The sequence below is a fragment of the Crocodylus porosus genome, unplaced genomic scaffold, assembly GCF_001723895.1.
Source record: "Crocodylus porosus isolate Cpor-Errol unplaced genomic scaffold, CroPor_comp1, whole genome shotgun sequence".
Taxonomy (NCBI): domain Eukaryota; kingdom Metazoa; phylum Chordata; order Crocodylia; family Crocodylidae; genus Crocodylus; species Crocodylus porosus.
In genome coordinates, this window is record NW_017728931.1 from 62,796,514 (window position 1) to 62,812,694 (window position 16,181).

Here is a 16,181-nt window from a genome sequence, read left to right on the forward strand (position 1 = left end):
TTTTTTTTTTTTTTTTAAAACAGATGCCCAGTGCATGACTTAAAGATGCATGTTCTTGGTATTAGGCATTCACTACCCTGAAATCCTGTATAAGAGAACTGAAGTTGTACGTTGCATGTTAGTTTATGCATGAAGTTTCTGTAGTTACAAGATTCAGACTGTAAAAACAAATGTTAAAAATAAATTTTTAAAAATACATCACTGTAATTAGGTTTGTAATCTAGGTCAGTGCAGCAGAAGTCTTAATCCTTAAAATCTTTATGCAACAAAAATTGCCATTTTAAAACTTTTGATCATATTTTATGTGGAAATGAGACTTATTTAAGTTACTTGAAACCAATGGGATTTAATGACTTCTGAATGTTGGGTGAGTTCGTTTGTTTTCATCTGAAGTGTGCTGCCTTTTATGTCCTTCAAGAAAGCGTATTTCCAACACATGGCTAGTGTAAAACATGTTAATGGAGCAGTGATGTTGTGAAACTTCTCTCAACTTATGCATACTTTTACTTGGAATTATTTGGACGGTTACTTTAAAATATTATGTTACTGTTTATAGTATGTCTTAACTAATATAATGACTGTAATGATACTGAAATAGAAGAAGGGGGTAACATCCCTCCCCCAATGCGCACTCACAAATTGAGCTTTAAAAATAGAGGTCCCTTTTCTGGTAGGATGACACCATTCAAATTCACAATGATCACATTATATAATGTCTTTACAATCTTTTTCTGAAAATGACAAATTTTATTTGCCACTTCAACTAGTGACTTTGGGGGAGACTAGTAAAATTTAGACCAAAAGTTTCTGGGAAGGACTCTTCCCTTGTGTTCTTATAACATCCTTTGATTAAAACTTTTTTGTATTGTCCTAGCCTTGATATTTTTATGCAAGACTTTGATTGTGTAAGTAATTATCCAGTTTATGTCTAATTCCTATATTGTATAAGTAGTTGGTCATAATTTTTTAAGCAGGTTACTTATAAATGCAGTATGGGGTTGCAGTCAGTTAGTTGATTCTAGGTTAGACTATTGCTATTCAAGTACATGTGAAGAAACACTTAATCTTTCTGTATAACTGAAGTGTGTGTGTGAAGAGTGGCACCCCGTGGCTAAACTACTTTATCTTTGTTGGGTTTTTTTTGATACTGCATTGTCTTTAAGTAGCAGGTTGAACTTGAGTAAGGTGAGCAAATGAGCTTCGCTTGCATTGAACAAATTAAGGATAAAAACTGCTGTGATTGTACAAGGTCTTTTATCAATGCTGGCTGAACACTATTTTTAGCTAACACACTGACAGAAGGAAATAATAGATGCACACAACTATTCTAGTGCCCTGCCTTCTGCTTAGACTCAGACTAATATGGCTAATTCTCTTTCTCTACTCTTGTAGAGTTAGTGCAGTTTTCAACAGAAAGCTGTCAGTTTGAATTTGCTGAATGTGATGTACTGAGTGGCGAAAGGGAAGTTTAGTGGCATAAATGTAGGTAACGTCTATGTATAAGGTACTTTATTAGCTCTTACCTGCAGAAGAGGTTGTCATTGTTTATGAGAATAACATGAACAATTAAAATCTAAAGCCTGAAGAGAAATCAGTGAAAGGTTCTGGAGGTGTCAGGGTTGTTTGTTGTAGTCAGCTAACTTCCTCCATGTCTGGGTGAATTCATTTTAAAATCTACAGATACCATTTCAGACTTTGAATTGCTGCCTACTGCAGCTAGTGTACTTATCCCAGCCAGTTATCTCCTGTGTCTCCCAGGTACTTAAACCTCCAGCTGCTCTGATTTTTGTCTTGCCAATTGCATGATGAGAATTCAGATGAAGCTTGATAATTTTAACAGCAAGGAATGTTGCACTGACTGGTGTTCTCTGTACGCAAGTCATTCACTTACCTTTGCAGTTGTTAGCCTGCCTTCATGAAGATAAGTCTGAAATAGTTGGGAGGCAGCAATACATTGTGGGATTGAGGGAGAATGCTTCTAAAGTGGAAAACAAACCTCATGCTTTAAGCAGGCCTTGTTGCTTGTAGGGTATATTCTGGGACAAGGCTAACTTTAACTTGCACATGGCTGGGAGTCCTCACACTCTATCACCCATATGCGGTGAAGGCAGGCCTGTTGGAATCCTTCCCCGGCTGTATAGGCAATGGCAATAGCACACAGCCCCCAGGCCCCTTCCTCTTGCACAGCTGAGAGAGAGATGGTTGCAGAGACCCGTGGGTTACCAGTTAGACATCCCTGCTCTAGGATAGTGAGTGTCAAGTAGGATGCTGTGGACCCTGGAGTGCTGCGAGATCCTTTTAAGGAAGACTTTCAATAGGAGCACTGTTAGGTGTGCAAACACAGGGTTCACAAGGTAACCCAGAGATTTCAAATAGGAATCCTCTGTCAAAAGCATTCTGACCCATGGTCTTTCTGAGGTTTTCACAATATAAAAATTGGTGTATTTTTCTGTAGTCAGCATTTTTTTCTGGTATTTTTCTGAGGTCTTCCAAGAGATGCCTTGATTTTTAAGAAGGTTAAGGGGTTGCTTCAGGGGGTGGGGTGATGAGTTTTAGTACACAGCCAACAGCTGTGTACATGTATTTAACTGATAGCACTGACATTGGTGCACACAAGGAAAAATGTTTGGAAACCACTTGGGGCTGACTTGCATGGAGGTGTTGATCTTTGCCCATTATGCAAGCAAGTGCTGATTTGTACAATGGGTTTAGACAATGCCTGGTTTCCATTTCCTTGAAAATTACCCTTTCTTCTTAGACCATCTCCTGTTCTTGAGTCAAGGATGGACTCTTCTGTGGACTGTTCAGGCTCAAGTTGGTCTTTTTTGTCATCTTTTTCTTTTAATGTATACATACCTGCATGCACAACTAATCTTAACTTTTTTCATGTGGCTTGCTCAGCATGGTATGATCTGCTTGGGTTCTGGTTTGAATACAGTTGGAACTATGTTTTTTAAAGAAGCACCAGAAAATGAGTTAATGGGATTAAATGGGAACATCCAAGATGAATGAAGATGAATATTGACTACATTGCTGTCCAGGGAATAGAGTGCTTCAAGCACCTCAAGCCCACCCACATAGGAAAGGATGGAGTTAGCAAGTCTGGCTGTGATGTCCTCTATGAAGACTTTAGTTGGTAAAAAGTACTGACTTGTTGCTGGAGAGTTCTTCCACAGGCCTGAAATGATTGCCCTCTTTCATCTTGGGACCTTCAACAGCATGCTAGCCCTATTTGCTTCTGCTCTAGTAAGAGGCAAACATTTGGGTATGGATATACAGAACATATCACTACATGTATCAAGGACAGCTCTACTATCCAAACTGGTGTTTACTTCTAAATGCAGAGCAGTAGACAAAACACAGGCCATGGATTGGTCTTGCTGAGTAACACCAGCAACTGAACAGGACTTGCTACAATTTTTTCAAGATTCACCTGATAGTCACAGTACAGGTATATCCAACTCATCTGGTACTAGGGGCTGAGCCAAGCCCACAGCCTGGCCCTGTGCACTGCCTCCAGCCTTGCATTCTGCATGCACCATGAGCTAGCCCACATCCATCATACCATATACCAAGTCAGTCCAGGGTGTGTGCTACATGTGACATGGGTGGCTGGATCCAGCACACAGGGTCAGTCTTCAGACCTGATCAAGACTGGCCCTAGGTTCAGTACACAAGGTAGATCTGGCGCATCCTAGAATGGCTCTACACATTGTTGACAGAGCCAGTTCAAAATCCACAGGCACCACAATGGGCTGAGTGCTGGGGCTCCTTGTGCAGCTGGCACCTGCTATTCTCTGCCTCTTTTTTTATTTTGTAAGAGGAGGGGAGTGGCTCATGTGGGGATTTTGTGATGAATTTGATCAAACCATCAAAGTGTTGCAGAATAATGCAATTTATCTACATATTATGCAAGATATCACTGGCTTTATCTGAAGCCCTTCTAAGCAAACTTCTCCATTTTGAACACTAAGAGAATGGGGATGGCATAAACCGTGCTGGAGACTTGTCTGGTGGATTCTTTTTATGTCATTTCCCAAGTCCTTTTCAGATGGGGCCTAAGCATTCTGCATTAGCCCTTCAGCTTAATTTATATTCAGTAATTAAAAGATTGCAACATCCACAGTACTAGTTTAGATTTTATTTTGATGTTTATCTCAAATATAAAAAGTCAAAATTCTTACACCAATCTTTAAAGAAAATCCATGCAAGCATGTCATAATGTTTACAACTTAAGGATTTCTTTATTTCAGATCTCATTTCTCAAAATCAAAAAGAATTAGCTGTATTTTACTCTGTTTTTCTCCATAGCCCATTGTTAAATGGGCCAAGCTTAGGTCAAGTTAATGGTGTAAAAAATACCAAGCTAAACTTGTCAGTCCAGGCAATACTTCAGTGTGCTTGTCATGTTAACACACATGCCCTTTCTAATTAGGTTATTCATTTTAATGAAATTCCAATTTATATAAATTGCAGTCATTGTACTTAATACCACATGCTTTGTCTTGTATCATTTTTAAAAACATGACTGCTGGGGGAGAGGTTGTTGGAAATGGCACAACTGATCAGATTCTTTTTACAATTCACATCAAGGCAGTTGCTGATAGTTTAGCACCATGTTCTGGTGGAAGAGGTAAAGGGAAAGTTTTTAAATTCACACACAGAATGCATAAATGTAAGCCATAGGACCACCTCTAATTAACTAAAACCAAATTAGAACAGAGGAGATTGTTAAAGAGGGTGACAAAAGGGCAAACTCTTGGGGAAACTGTTTCTACACTTAACTTTCTTGCATCCGTGCCTGTAAAGATTATCCTTCATAGCCCAAGTTTTACAGTACGTTTCTGTAGACTGTTCAGTTCAGTTAAGAGAAATGCATATTTGCTATAGTGGTTTCCTGTAGCATACAGTCACCCCAGTAACTTCTCTAATATTATTGTCAGTTACCATTTACTGTCCTGTTTTCATGGTTTAAACGTTCTGTGTATTACAGAAAGGCATTAGAGGAGGTCAAACAAAAAGCAATATTGGCATTCACTTTGAAGGTTGCATAGAGACTGAAGAAACCTATACAATGAATTGGTATTTAAAAAAATCTATGGAGCACTAGCTGTTTGAATGTGTATGATGAAAGAAAAAAAAAATCAAAATATTTATAGGCAATCAAGTGAGTTTTGGTAGCAACACCAACACTGTACATTTTTTACATTATCAAATACATAATTCAAGAGATACAAAATAAGATCATGCATCACTACGAAATACCTTGTACAAGCTTTTTTAAATTCCAAGAGTCTGAAACAGTTTAGAGATTGAAGCATTTTCATGATCCAGAATGAGATACTGCCCAGGAATCTTGTACTTTTTATGGATTATATTGTACCATCAAAAGAAAGCTGTCAAAGATTATTAGTTATGCACTCAGTTTAAAGTGTTAAAATGACTACTAAACAAAAGTATGAGCATCAATGTATGAGACTGAAAGAGGAAGCTAAATGGCTTATACTATATAAAGAGGCAAACTTGTTCAATCTAAAAACAAGAAAAAAAACAGGTGTGCCATGACAATACATTAGTTGTAATTGGAATATTGGATGTTCCTTTTTAAAGTTGTCTGACTTAAATTAAACATCTAGAGAAAGCTCAATAAGAATTTTTTCTAGACCTTCAGTCAGTAGTAGAGATGTGATGAATGGATGGTGTTCAGGTCCAGATTGGGGTCCGAGTTAAATGGATTTAAAATCTCACAAGATCAATTGATCATGGTATTTTCATCTCTGGCTGCATCTGAGCTAGATATAGACAACAATCCTTTTTTAGTTTTCCAAGTGACCTGGAATTGGGAGCCACAGAGCTGGTTCTGAACCAGAGATCTGAGAGAAGACACCTAACTCTGAAATTCAGAGGATTGCTGATTTGTGGCTCTCATGTATGCCCACTTCTGATCAGTAGTATTTATGCCTCTTCAAAAAGAGCAGTTTTTATGAACCAAAACCTCTAAAACATTAGCCTCTATGGATTAAAAGCATTTGTGTATGGCACAAGATTTAATTCATTAAAGAATCAATCAGCTTGTGGCACCAACATTGTTCCTAAAAAATGTAACAGCACGCAAGTTTAATTTATAGCAGCATTTTACACAATTTGTGTTAAAAAAAGTAGAAGTTAGTCATTTGTGTACTGAGTAACAAAATGTTTAAATTACATTTATTTTCCATTTTACACTCACTATTTACCAGTTGGACTATTTACAAAGGTTCAAATGCTATGTAAAAGAATGAGCTTACCCAAAATAGTCTTCACAAGTGAGGCAATAGTTTACCTCTACCTCAGTTTTGGCCGATTAAAGAAAAACTGCAGTTAGCTGTAATGGTTAGAAGGTGTCCGTCTGCACAAGAGAAGAAAATCCTACCTTAATGGCACCTGCAAGAACATATATTTGGGACTTGCAGCTGACTTGGCTTTCACCTTTTTTCAGGTGGCAGATATTTAAAAGGAAAATGGTGATTAAAAAAGGGAGACCTGTCAGTGAAGTTTTACCAGCAGGTTGGCTTTCCACTTGGAAATAGTGATGCTGTTAACATTAAAACAAAAATTAAGAAAAACATTCAAGTACAATTTTAATTAGGACATTCAGCAAAACCATGAAGAAAGGAAATTTTGGCACACCTATAATATAAGTGAACCCTTCCTACTTCTACTAGTACCATTTCCTTTTGCTAACTAGTTTCTCCTTATCAAGATGTCTCCACAAACATTTGTTAATGGACATACCCACAAAGGAATGGGATGGGTAGGTCTATTTTTTTTGAAGAAAAGTTAGGCCACAGAAGTTACTGGAAGGGGAGGGGTAAAGGGTACTTTTCTTTGAGAACTGAATACTTCCTGAAATAACTATGGGATCACCCCATCTGCAGCGTGTACATTACAGAAAACCAACAGACCTGGGAAAGGCAGGGATCAACTTGTTTTCATGTCTGCTTTTTACTGTTAGGAATTTCTTGTATGTGTGTCCCCCCCCACCTCAAATTTAGGATGGTTTGGGGAACTGCAAAGACTGTATCGATAGCAGACAATAACATGAATGAGCCAGCAATGGGCCCTTGGTTTCAATGGCTGAGGATGGCATAGGTAGAGGCAACTTTTTTTTTTTCTTTCAAAATACATAGCTTAACATTGATATCCTCTGTTATGATTGGCTGAACGTGTTATTAGTATTTTACCATAGTCATGCCTGTGAAGGTCTGCCTTTGATGGTCTGCTTACTTTTCCAAACTCAGTGGTAGCATTTTCAAGCTCTAGCACTTAACGAATTTGGATTCGGAGTAAGAGAGAAACTTGACTGCCATTTGTTTAAGGCTTTCCAGTAAGCAGATATTTCTTTGCAAGACTACTACTGGTTTTAAAAATTAAACAAGTCTTGAATAAGCTGAATGTAACCCAGATGTTTGTTATTTTAATAGACGTTTATAAACCAATAGCAGAGAGGGAGAGGGATGGCCAGTTAAGGCATCTTAAAAAAATCCACATATGGCTTTGGTGTGCTGAAATACTATTTTACATTGTTAAAAAGGAAAAAAAATGTCAAATGTGCGAACATATACAAGGCATTCACATATTTTGTTTAGGACTGACAGCTACATAAGTGTCTGCAGGTGAACACAAAGACATCTCCCCTTGTGATGGCATAAGAGTAAAAAGGTAATCCACGCATTTATCTCACAGTAGAAGGTAGCCCAGAAGTCTGTCCAGAAGTGACATATAAGGAGTTACTATCAGGAAGAGAGGGAACCACAGAATTTCCATTAGTGGGAGAGCAACCCAGTTTCAGTTTTTCCAAATACTCTGCATGAACAGGCTTGTGACACTGAAGAACCTTGATTGCATCTTCTACTTTAAACCATTCTCTCTTTCTTCCTAAAATGGAAATTTAAGAAAAAAAAAGTTACCAAGAAAAAGCGATTTCAAGTGGGGTGACACAGAAATAACTTTACAAACTAATCTGGAAAGGAAGAGGGTGCTGCTACTACAGAGAAGACACAAAGACCTAAGAAGTTTTGTTCCCTGCCTCCCAAATTCTGTAACATTAGTTGCATCTTTTCTGACCAACAACTGGAGAAGCAGCAAGTGACAGCAAGTCACTATACAGTGAAATCAACTTTCTGCCGATTTTAGTTTCAACAAACTTTTAAACTGTGCTCTTTTGTAGCTGTTCTACTTCATCCATCCTATCAGCTTCTGCACAATTCATGCTCTTAAAACAGAGTCTAATCCTAATAGCTGAGAAGACTACGGGCAGAATATGAACCAGGCAAATTAGTTCACTGCTTATTAAGTTGGTATCCTACAAATCAAAGTTCGTCTACACCAGACTAGCTCCTATGTTTGTTTACTCCAGCATAAACTAGCTTGGGAAACAAGTCACTCGTTCGAGAATAGAGCACCTGCACATCAAGTTAGCCAGCTTGTGAATATAAAGCATATTTACCAGCTGTAAGCTTCTTTTTCCAGAATAAATTTTCCATGTCTGGATCGGCTCCAAGACAGAATATCAGAGGGCATTATTTTTAGAAGCAGTTACATCTTCACTGAATACTTCAAGCTGGATAAGGGTTACATTCTAGAAGTCTGGGGTTAATTCCCTTTTCCTTTACAACTTAAGTGTGCTACACTGTACTACATCATGTACTTAGACAAAGTTTATTACAGCAGCAAGAAACATTTTATGCATGCAAGCATACCTACCACACCCACACAAATAAATAAGTGGAATAGCATGACTACATAAACTTGAGGGCAAAAAACTTCACTCTCCAGGCATCAGCACTGGCCTTGTGGTAAAGCAGTTTCTGAAGTAGACAAGGCATTGCCAAACAACCTAAAGCACTGTGGTTCTGCTGTAGCTTCCTTAGTTGGTCTAACATCCACTTTAAACTGGTCATGTCTTTTTAAAGTATGTATTAAATTTAGCAAAATAGCAAACTTAATATTTGTAGGCAAAACCACAAATATACATATACATTTGTTTCAGCATAATTAAGAATTGATTCAGGTTACCAATGGAGGTACTGTGATACATTGCTGCCATATCAGATCAGCACCAACAAGATGGAAATTAACATCACCAGCTATTGGCTTTTTTTGGCTGGCGTAGCTGATAACGTACTGATAAATATAGTACACCTTCTGGCCAGGGCCCCTGGTCATTGCATGGATATGGCTAGGAATACAGCCAAGCAGCATAGAGAGCAGCACCCTGCAGCTAAGTATGGAGGGGGAGGGGTGTGGAGGGGAGCAGATCAAGGCCCCCATGGTGACGGAGGGAGTGGGGCAGGGGCAGGGCAGTGAATGGGACCCTGGGGCCAAGGCAGGGCATGGGATGGAGCCATGGGTGGCTCATCCAAGGGATCAGTGTTCCAGTGCTTAAAATGGCAGCAGGGGCATTTGAACTAAAACTCATCATCCAGCAGCCATAGCAGTAGCAAGCTGTGCCTCTAGGTGCTGGATGAGCAGGGGGTAAGCGTGGCCAGCATGTGGCTCTCTGGGCAAAGGCAGCAGGGCAAAAAGCCCCAAGTCCACAGCGTGCAGTCCGCCTCTACCCTCAGCCCGCTCGGCTCAGCTCTGGATAAAAGTGTCCCAGTGCTTAAAAGTGGTGACAGTGGCACTTGAACTAAAGCTCATTTGATAAGCTTTAGTTCAAGCACCCCTGCCACCATTTTTAAGTACCAGGATGCTGATCCCCCAGATGAGTCACCTGTGGCTCCATCCTGCTCCCTGCCCAGGCCCCAGGGTCCCATTTACTACTCAGCCCCACTCCCTCTGCCCCCCTCCCCAAGTGCCTCTTCCCCTCTACAGATTACCTACAGGGTGCTGCTCTCCATTGCTGCCCAACTGCATTCTTGTAAATCAGTCACTGGATCAGTATTGGCCAATATGCCTGGTGAATACTTGGCTACTGGTATCGGCCAAAAAAAAAAAAAAATCTTTATCAGTGCACCCCAATCAGTACTTGTGTGATGCAACAATTAGAAAATGACTAGTTTCTTGTCTGTTCATGACAGGCTTGGGACAGGCAAATCTCTTATTACTAACGTGGTCATTATTGAACGATAGGGGAAACCAGTCAAAAGTTTCCCCATTAAAAATTGGGAAGGATAGTTTTCAAGACTTCTCATGCATTTTTTAAAAGTAAATACTACATGATTATATACTAACAGAGGCATCAAAAATGTTGATGTTGCAAGTATATTCTGTTATAAGTACTGTTGTCTGGACCAACTGTATTTATGACTAAATATTTGGGAACTCTCATTCGGTCTAAAACCCTCATATCGTTCATCCCATTCTATTCCTTTACGATGGCTACTTTATACAAAATAAGAGTAATGAACATATCTGAAGTCAGAACCAGTTAAGTCTGCACAGATGTTGAGAGAAATTCCTTATTTCCAAGAGTTTCAGTTTATGCCACATGAACCATCTCTAGATTTAGAGAATCTAGTCTTAGACTCTGGGCATTGGTGGGGGGTGGGTAAAGGGTAGTCACCTACCGCATTACAAAAAGAAACAAACATACAAAACCAAAATAAAAGGACTTGCCTATATTAACTGAATCCTCCCAGTCTTCCAATATTTCAGTCACAGTTAGAACATAAACATAAGTCCTATGCTTCCGGTCTTGATTCTGCTTGAATGTTAGAAATGGAAATATTAATTCACAGCAATTCATAATGAATGCTTTTAGAGAGATATACAACAGAGGTTTAAAATCAGTGTTATATTATTCAATAGGAGATTTTGGTGTGATGCATGTCAGCACAAACATCTTAACTTTCCCTGACTAACCATGTACTTATACACAAAAATCCCTTGGAAATCTTGCTCCTCCAGCTGACTAAACACAAAAGTATTAAAGCCTCAATATCTCACAGAATAGGAAAGCCAGCATTAGTATTAATAAAATCATAAGAGAGAGAGAAACGTAACTACAGACTATGGAATTAGGATTAAACTATACTTTTGGTCAGACAGCAAGCGTCAGATAGGTAGGTACAAATGTTTGTCAGCACTGGTATTAGGCAATCACTGTGTTCAGACTCCATGGCAGAAGATAATCTTTGCTTCTGAAACAAAAGCTGTGAAAACTGGATATTTATTAAGTCAGCCTCCTATATTTTACACAATGAACTAGAAGGGAACATTTTAATTTTCTATGTAGTGCTGTTTGCAGAATTTCACTCAGTGCAGGTAAAGATGGCAAGTTAAATATCCTAAATTTGGGAGTATGACAAATGTGCAACTCTTTAAATACTGACTTATTTCCTGGATCTGCCATCAGCATAGTGTGATTTTCATGAAACCAAACAGACAATTCACTCTAGGAGTATGACTGGGTAACAGCACCTACTTGTCTGATTAGGAAGAATGCACCCAAACCAGTTTGAACAGAAGAGACTCAGAATCATAGGGACTGTCTACTGGGATAAATAGCTATCGTACAATAACTATTCTATACCAGCGCCTTATGAGGACAGTTGTACTTTGGCACTGGATTAAGCAGAGGTGGAAAAAAAAGTACCCCTTGTGAAATAAAAGTATCTGCATGGAGAACTGGTGCAGAATAGCTATTGCACTTTCCAATCACACACAAGCCTATTTTACAAAAGCTTCCTCATCTTATAACTGTCTTTTACTCCCTGTGTAGGGAGATCTTAGAGACACAGAAAGCTCTGGTTTGCTCAGAGAAGGTAACCTGGTCCAGATGTTGGAACAAACTATTAATTTAGCTTTAGGGAAATACGAAACCAAGAATTCTTGCAGACAAGTATTAAACTCTTGATACCATTTCAATTCCAAAATAAGGTAATCTCTTAACATGATTTTCACAGGATTCAACAGGAGGACATGCAGCTATCTGAAACCCTGCCATGTCTGCAGGGGAGCGAGGAATTTGGATATGCTGGGTAGTAAGCCTGTTTAAGAACGACTCCAAGAAAAGACCCTGAAACAAGTAAATGGCAACAAGCTGACCAAAGGTGGATGTGCTTAAAGAAGCTAGAGAGGCACAGAGGTACTAGCCCTATTACTACAACAGTGGTCAAGGGAACCTATCATGGCTTCCAACTGCTGGGCTGCAGGCGCTTTAGTGCTTTGCAGCCAATCCCAAGGATGCATACTATTTCCAGCCAAAAATCTAAGTAGAACTCTTACACTGATGCCTAGCTTTAACACTTCTCCTAAAAAAATCCATATTGAGCATCTGTAGACAATCTAAGGAAAGAACTGCTGTCCCAGAATGCCTTCCCCTTACTTTCTAGTCAGGAGTCTTTGGGGTATAGACTACTAGTTATAGGTTAAGACTCTTAAGACAATTACCAAGACACTGAAACTTCGAAGGATAAACTTGCTCCCATTACTCTCAATTTAGAGCCAATCAAGGGACAAGATAGTGAAACAAGCATAATGCAACAGGGTTGCTAACAGATCTACAGTGCTAGATGTAGCCTAGTAATACAAGGACTAATTGAGCAGAGTAGAAGGAACCATGGAACGGATCTACCAAGAATACAGCTATTTCAAGATGAGGAGTTCAGCTGTAGAATGGACTGCAGGAAGTTAGTCTAATCTCAAATATGACCATGTCCAAGGCTTTCCTATATGTAAAACCAAGGTTTCTATTAAAGAAAAAAGTAGTGCAGAATATTTTACAAAGCCTACACAAGAATTCATTGGGCATACTTAAATTTAAGAGAAATTAAAGTCTGATGGGACTTCCAGGGTTTGAAGCTTAGTGCTCCACTATCCAGAACACAATCTCATATTGATTACATCATATTTATACCCTATGCTAAGACCTGGATAGAATAGTGATTGAACTTGCTGAAAAGTTAACATGTGGTCCCAAAACTAATTTTGACAGCAACTAGGAATGAGGGTCTGAAAAGGAATCTCTGTGATGTGAGATAAACAGGTGATGAATCAAGCAAGACAAGAACAAGTTCTTGCTTTAACTAGGCTCAGCTGGGCTAGAGTACAAGAAAACTAATAGTTGTTTCTTTCTAATGCCAACATAGTGAGCAAGATGCAACTCTTCTTCCTTCAAATTTCATTCTCCACATGACTTGAACACCCGTATGTATCATCAATTACATATGTACTAGGGCTGTGAGACAATTTCACCAGCTGTTTTGTTTTGACACTGTTTCGATTCATTTTGAGCTTGAAACAGCAAAATCAACACAAAACAAAGGACTTCGAAACAGCCTCGAAACAAAATGAAATCCCCTCCCCAGCGCTATGATAGGGCCAGGGAAGAGAACTGAGCCCAGCTGGGCTCAGTTCCTTTCCCCAGTCTGATCAAAACAGCAAAACCATTTTGAACAATCGGAGCAGAACAGTGTTTTTGAATCAAAACAAAACTCCAAATGAAACACTGATCCATTGAAGTGGATGTCAAAGTGGAACGCTGCTGTTGTTTCACACAGCAAATATCTACCCTCACAAGATAAAGCAAGCAAAAAGAAATTGAAGTTTCAGGATCTTTTAAAGATGGACTTGAAGTTTTTTCAGCTTGCATTTCAATGAGCTACAATTCAGAATACTAAAGAAAGAATCAAAGCCATACCACAACATTTTGCGGGTAGACCTTTCAATTAAGGAAAAAGATGAAACTGATACAGGACTATTAAAATAAAGCCACATGCAGCAATGTCAAAATGGTATTCAAGAGATGCTTTATTACCACTGATTTTTCTTTGAAAGCTGATGGACAGCCATTGCAAAATCTAAACTTATAATTTCACTAATCTCTTCACATACTTCTGTTGTTTCAACATATCATGTTTCATGTGGTTAAAGAATTCAAATGTGTATTAACTTTAGGCAGAACTTAAGTAACTTGATTCTGTACTAGAAAAGGCATTCTAAAAAGACATGTTGTTCCGGTCATAAGATGCTGGTAAAATTTAATTTCCTGATGCCCAGTGTAGGCCTTGGCTGGAGCAACACGACTACCAATAATCCCAAATGATACCCAATAATATCTGTTGGCCTAAACATAACAGCATTTTTTCTAAACAGTTATACTGTTTTCATAATGTAACTGGTAATGAAAAATGAAACATGCCTTTTCAGCAACCACATTTATTTACACATACCATCTTATGCAGTATAATCCAAGATTATATACATGTATGTACACGGAAATGGCATAACTTCAAAACAGAACCCATTCTGAAGTGGAATTACAGGTAGGCTGCCCTACGTATTTAACTGCACTTTTTTTACCTCATTATCATGAGCTATTCATATGAAAGAAGCAGCAGAAAACCTTTTAAAGTGGTAGATAAAAAGCAAAAGGTGCATGTGTTAATTTTGGTTTTGAATGAGAAGTCTCCACTTAGCTTTCAATCTTTTAAAGAAATACCACCTTTTAAAGGGATATAAAACACACAATATATGGCCTATTTGTTGTACACAATTACACAGATTACTGCAAAGGTAAGAGATTTCTCTTTTTCAGTTCTTTGACCATTAAGTGATATCACTTTCAGCCACTTCTGTTGATCACTAGGGCTGTGCAAAGCTTCGGGTGCCAATTTGATTCCAAGGAAATCTGGCCCAATTTGGCAGCTGAATCTCCTAATCAAATCAGGAGACCAACAGAAATCCGAATCTATTCAAAGCTCTCCGAATAGATTTGGAAAAGATCTGGAGAGCTTTGGAGATTTGGGAAGCCCCCGCTTGCTGCCACAGGGAGCTGGACCTGGACTCCATGCTGGTAACTAAGGGGTGGGGGAGCGGGGGTGGAAGAAGGGACCATGAGGGGGACTCCTGCCTGCTTCCCCAGACCCCCTAAGCACCCCCAACCACTCAGCCCCCCTGCCCCCACTCACTGGCTGCTGCAGCAGCCATCGGGGCTTCTGGGGACTTGTTGCAGAGCCCCCCATGTAGCAGGGGGCAGTGGGGATCACCTCCTGCCTAGCAGGAGCCAGTGAGTCCAGGGCTTTTTAAAAAAAGGCGTGGGGAGCTGGGGCTGGGTGGGGCAGCCATTCATAGGGTTGGGAGAGCAAGCGGGGGATGGGGCCAGCTGGATTAGGAGATTTGGCAGTGGACAAAATTCGGTTCTGGACAGTGATTCGAATCGCTGTCTCCTGAAAACTGGCCAAATTCGAAGCAAATACTAGCCACTTCACACAGGCCTATTAATCACTACAGAGCAACAGGGGAGAAAGCTTAGAAGACAACCCAGGAAAAATGCGACTAAAATTACAAAATAGTTAGTGCTCGATTTTAGCTAAATAATTTTTAAAAATCAGCTACTATTTTATGGTTGTGTTGTTAACAAATCTTCATTAAGCGTCTCCCCTCTCCCCACCACATCAAGAAAATAGCTCACCTCAAATATTCCCAGCAGTCTGCCCAATTTTCCCTTTACTCCAGCCTACAAAAGAAGGAAAATGTTAACATATTAGCTTCCCCCAGTTCACAGACAAAGGTTAAAGTCATGCTTCTATAAGGAGTTTCTATAAAAGACAAAATGAATTGCATTGCACAATTATAGCAGGAGATTTCAATATATTACCTTTTAGAGAAATATTCCTTAGGCCTGTTCCTTAGAAATATTCTCTTCTTTAGAGAACTGTTTCAAGTGATCCCAAAATGTCTAGCTTTTGCCCTAAAGTATGCCTAAATACTTGGTTTATGTAATTTGAGAAATCAATAGGAGGATAAATTAGACCTTCTTAATTTTTTGAAGGATTTAGTAGGCATGTACAGAATATGAACTAGTTAAATTAATATCTGCATGCATACCTAAAATATTAGTTTACTTGCCATGGTCCTCCAAACTATTTTTGTTTTAAGCAGCTAAATAAAGACAAGGAGTAGAGATGAACAGAGAACACATAAAAGTGATGCTATTACTTACCAGAGTCCAAACCAAGAATCATTGGAAGCTTTAGTTGATTACTAGTTGTTAACAATAGTCCAAACCAGTCTACTTCTATAGCAAATCAAAAGGCTAGATTTCCCAATATCATTTTGTAATACCATAATAAACCAAGATACTTTAAACACTTTTATACAGACAACTGTTGGGGTAGGTATGGGACAGAGCCACACCACAATCAGGCTCTGGAGCGGTGAGAGACACGCGGGTGAAAGCCTGCTGCGCCCCCGCT

General features: G+C 39.2%; 1 protein-coding gene across 2 annotated transcripts in view; it reads right to left on the bottom strand.

Moving 5' to 3' along the window:
• Positions 1–7,535: 7,535 nt before the first annotated feature.
• Positions 7,536–16,181, bottom strand: part of NUDT4 (nudix hydrolase 4) — a 34,104-nt gene continuing 25,458 nt past the window's right edge. Inside the window, exons 3-5 of one of the 2 annotated variants that reach the window (XM_019545243.1) lie at positions 15,398–15,442; positions 10,600–10,684; positions 7,536–7,917 (exon numbers count right to left, since the gene is read on the bottom strand). In XM_019545243.1, coding sequence (XP_019400788.1) covers positions 7,715–7,917; positions 10,600–10,684; positions 15,398–15,442 — 333 coding nt within the window. In that variant the 3' untranslated portion in view covers positions 7,536–7,714. Of the gene's footprint in view, positions 7,918–10,599; positions 10,688–15,397; positions 15,443–16,181 lie in introns of both variants that reach the window. The other variant, XM_019545242.1, reaches the window with a different exon arrangement.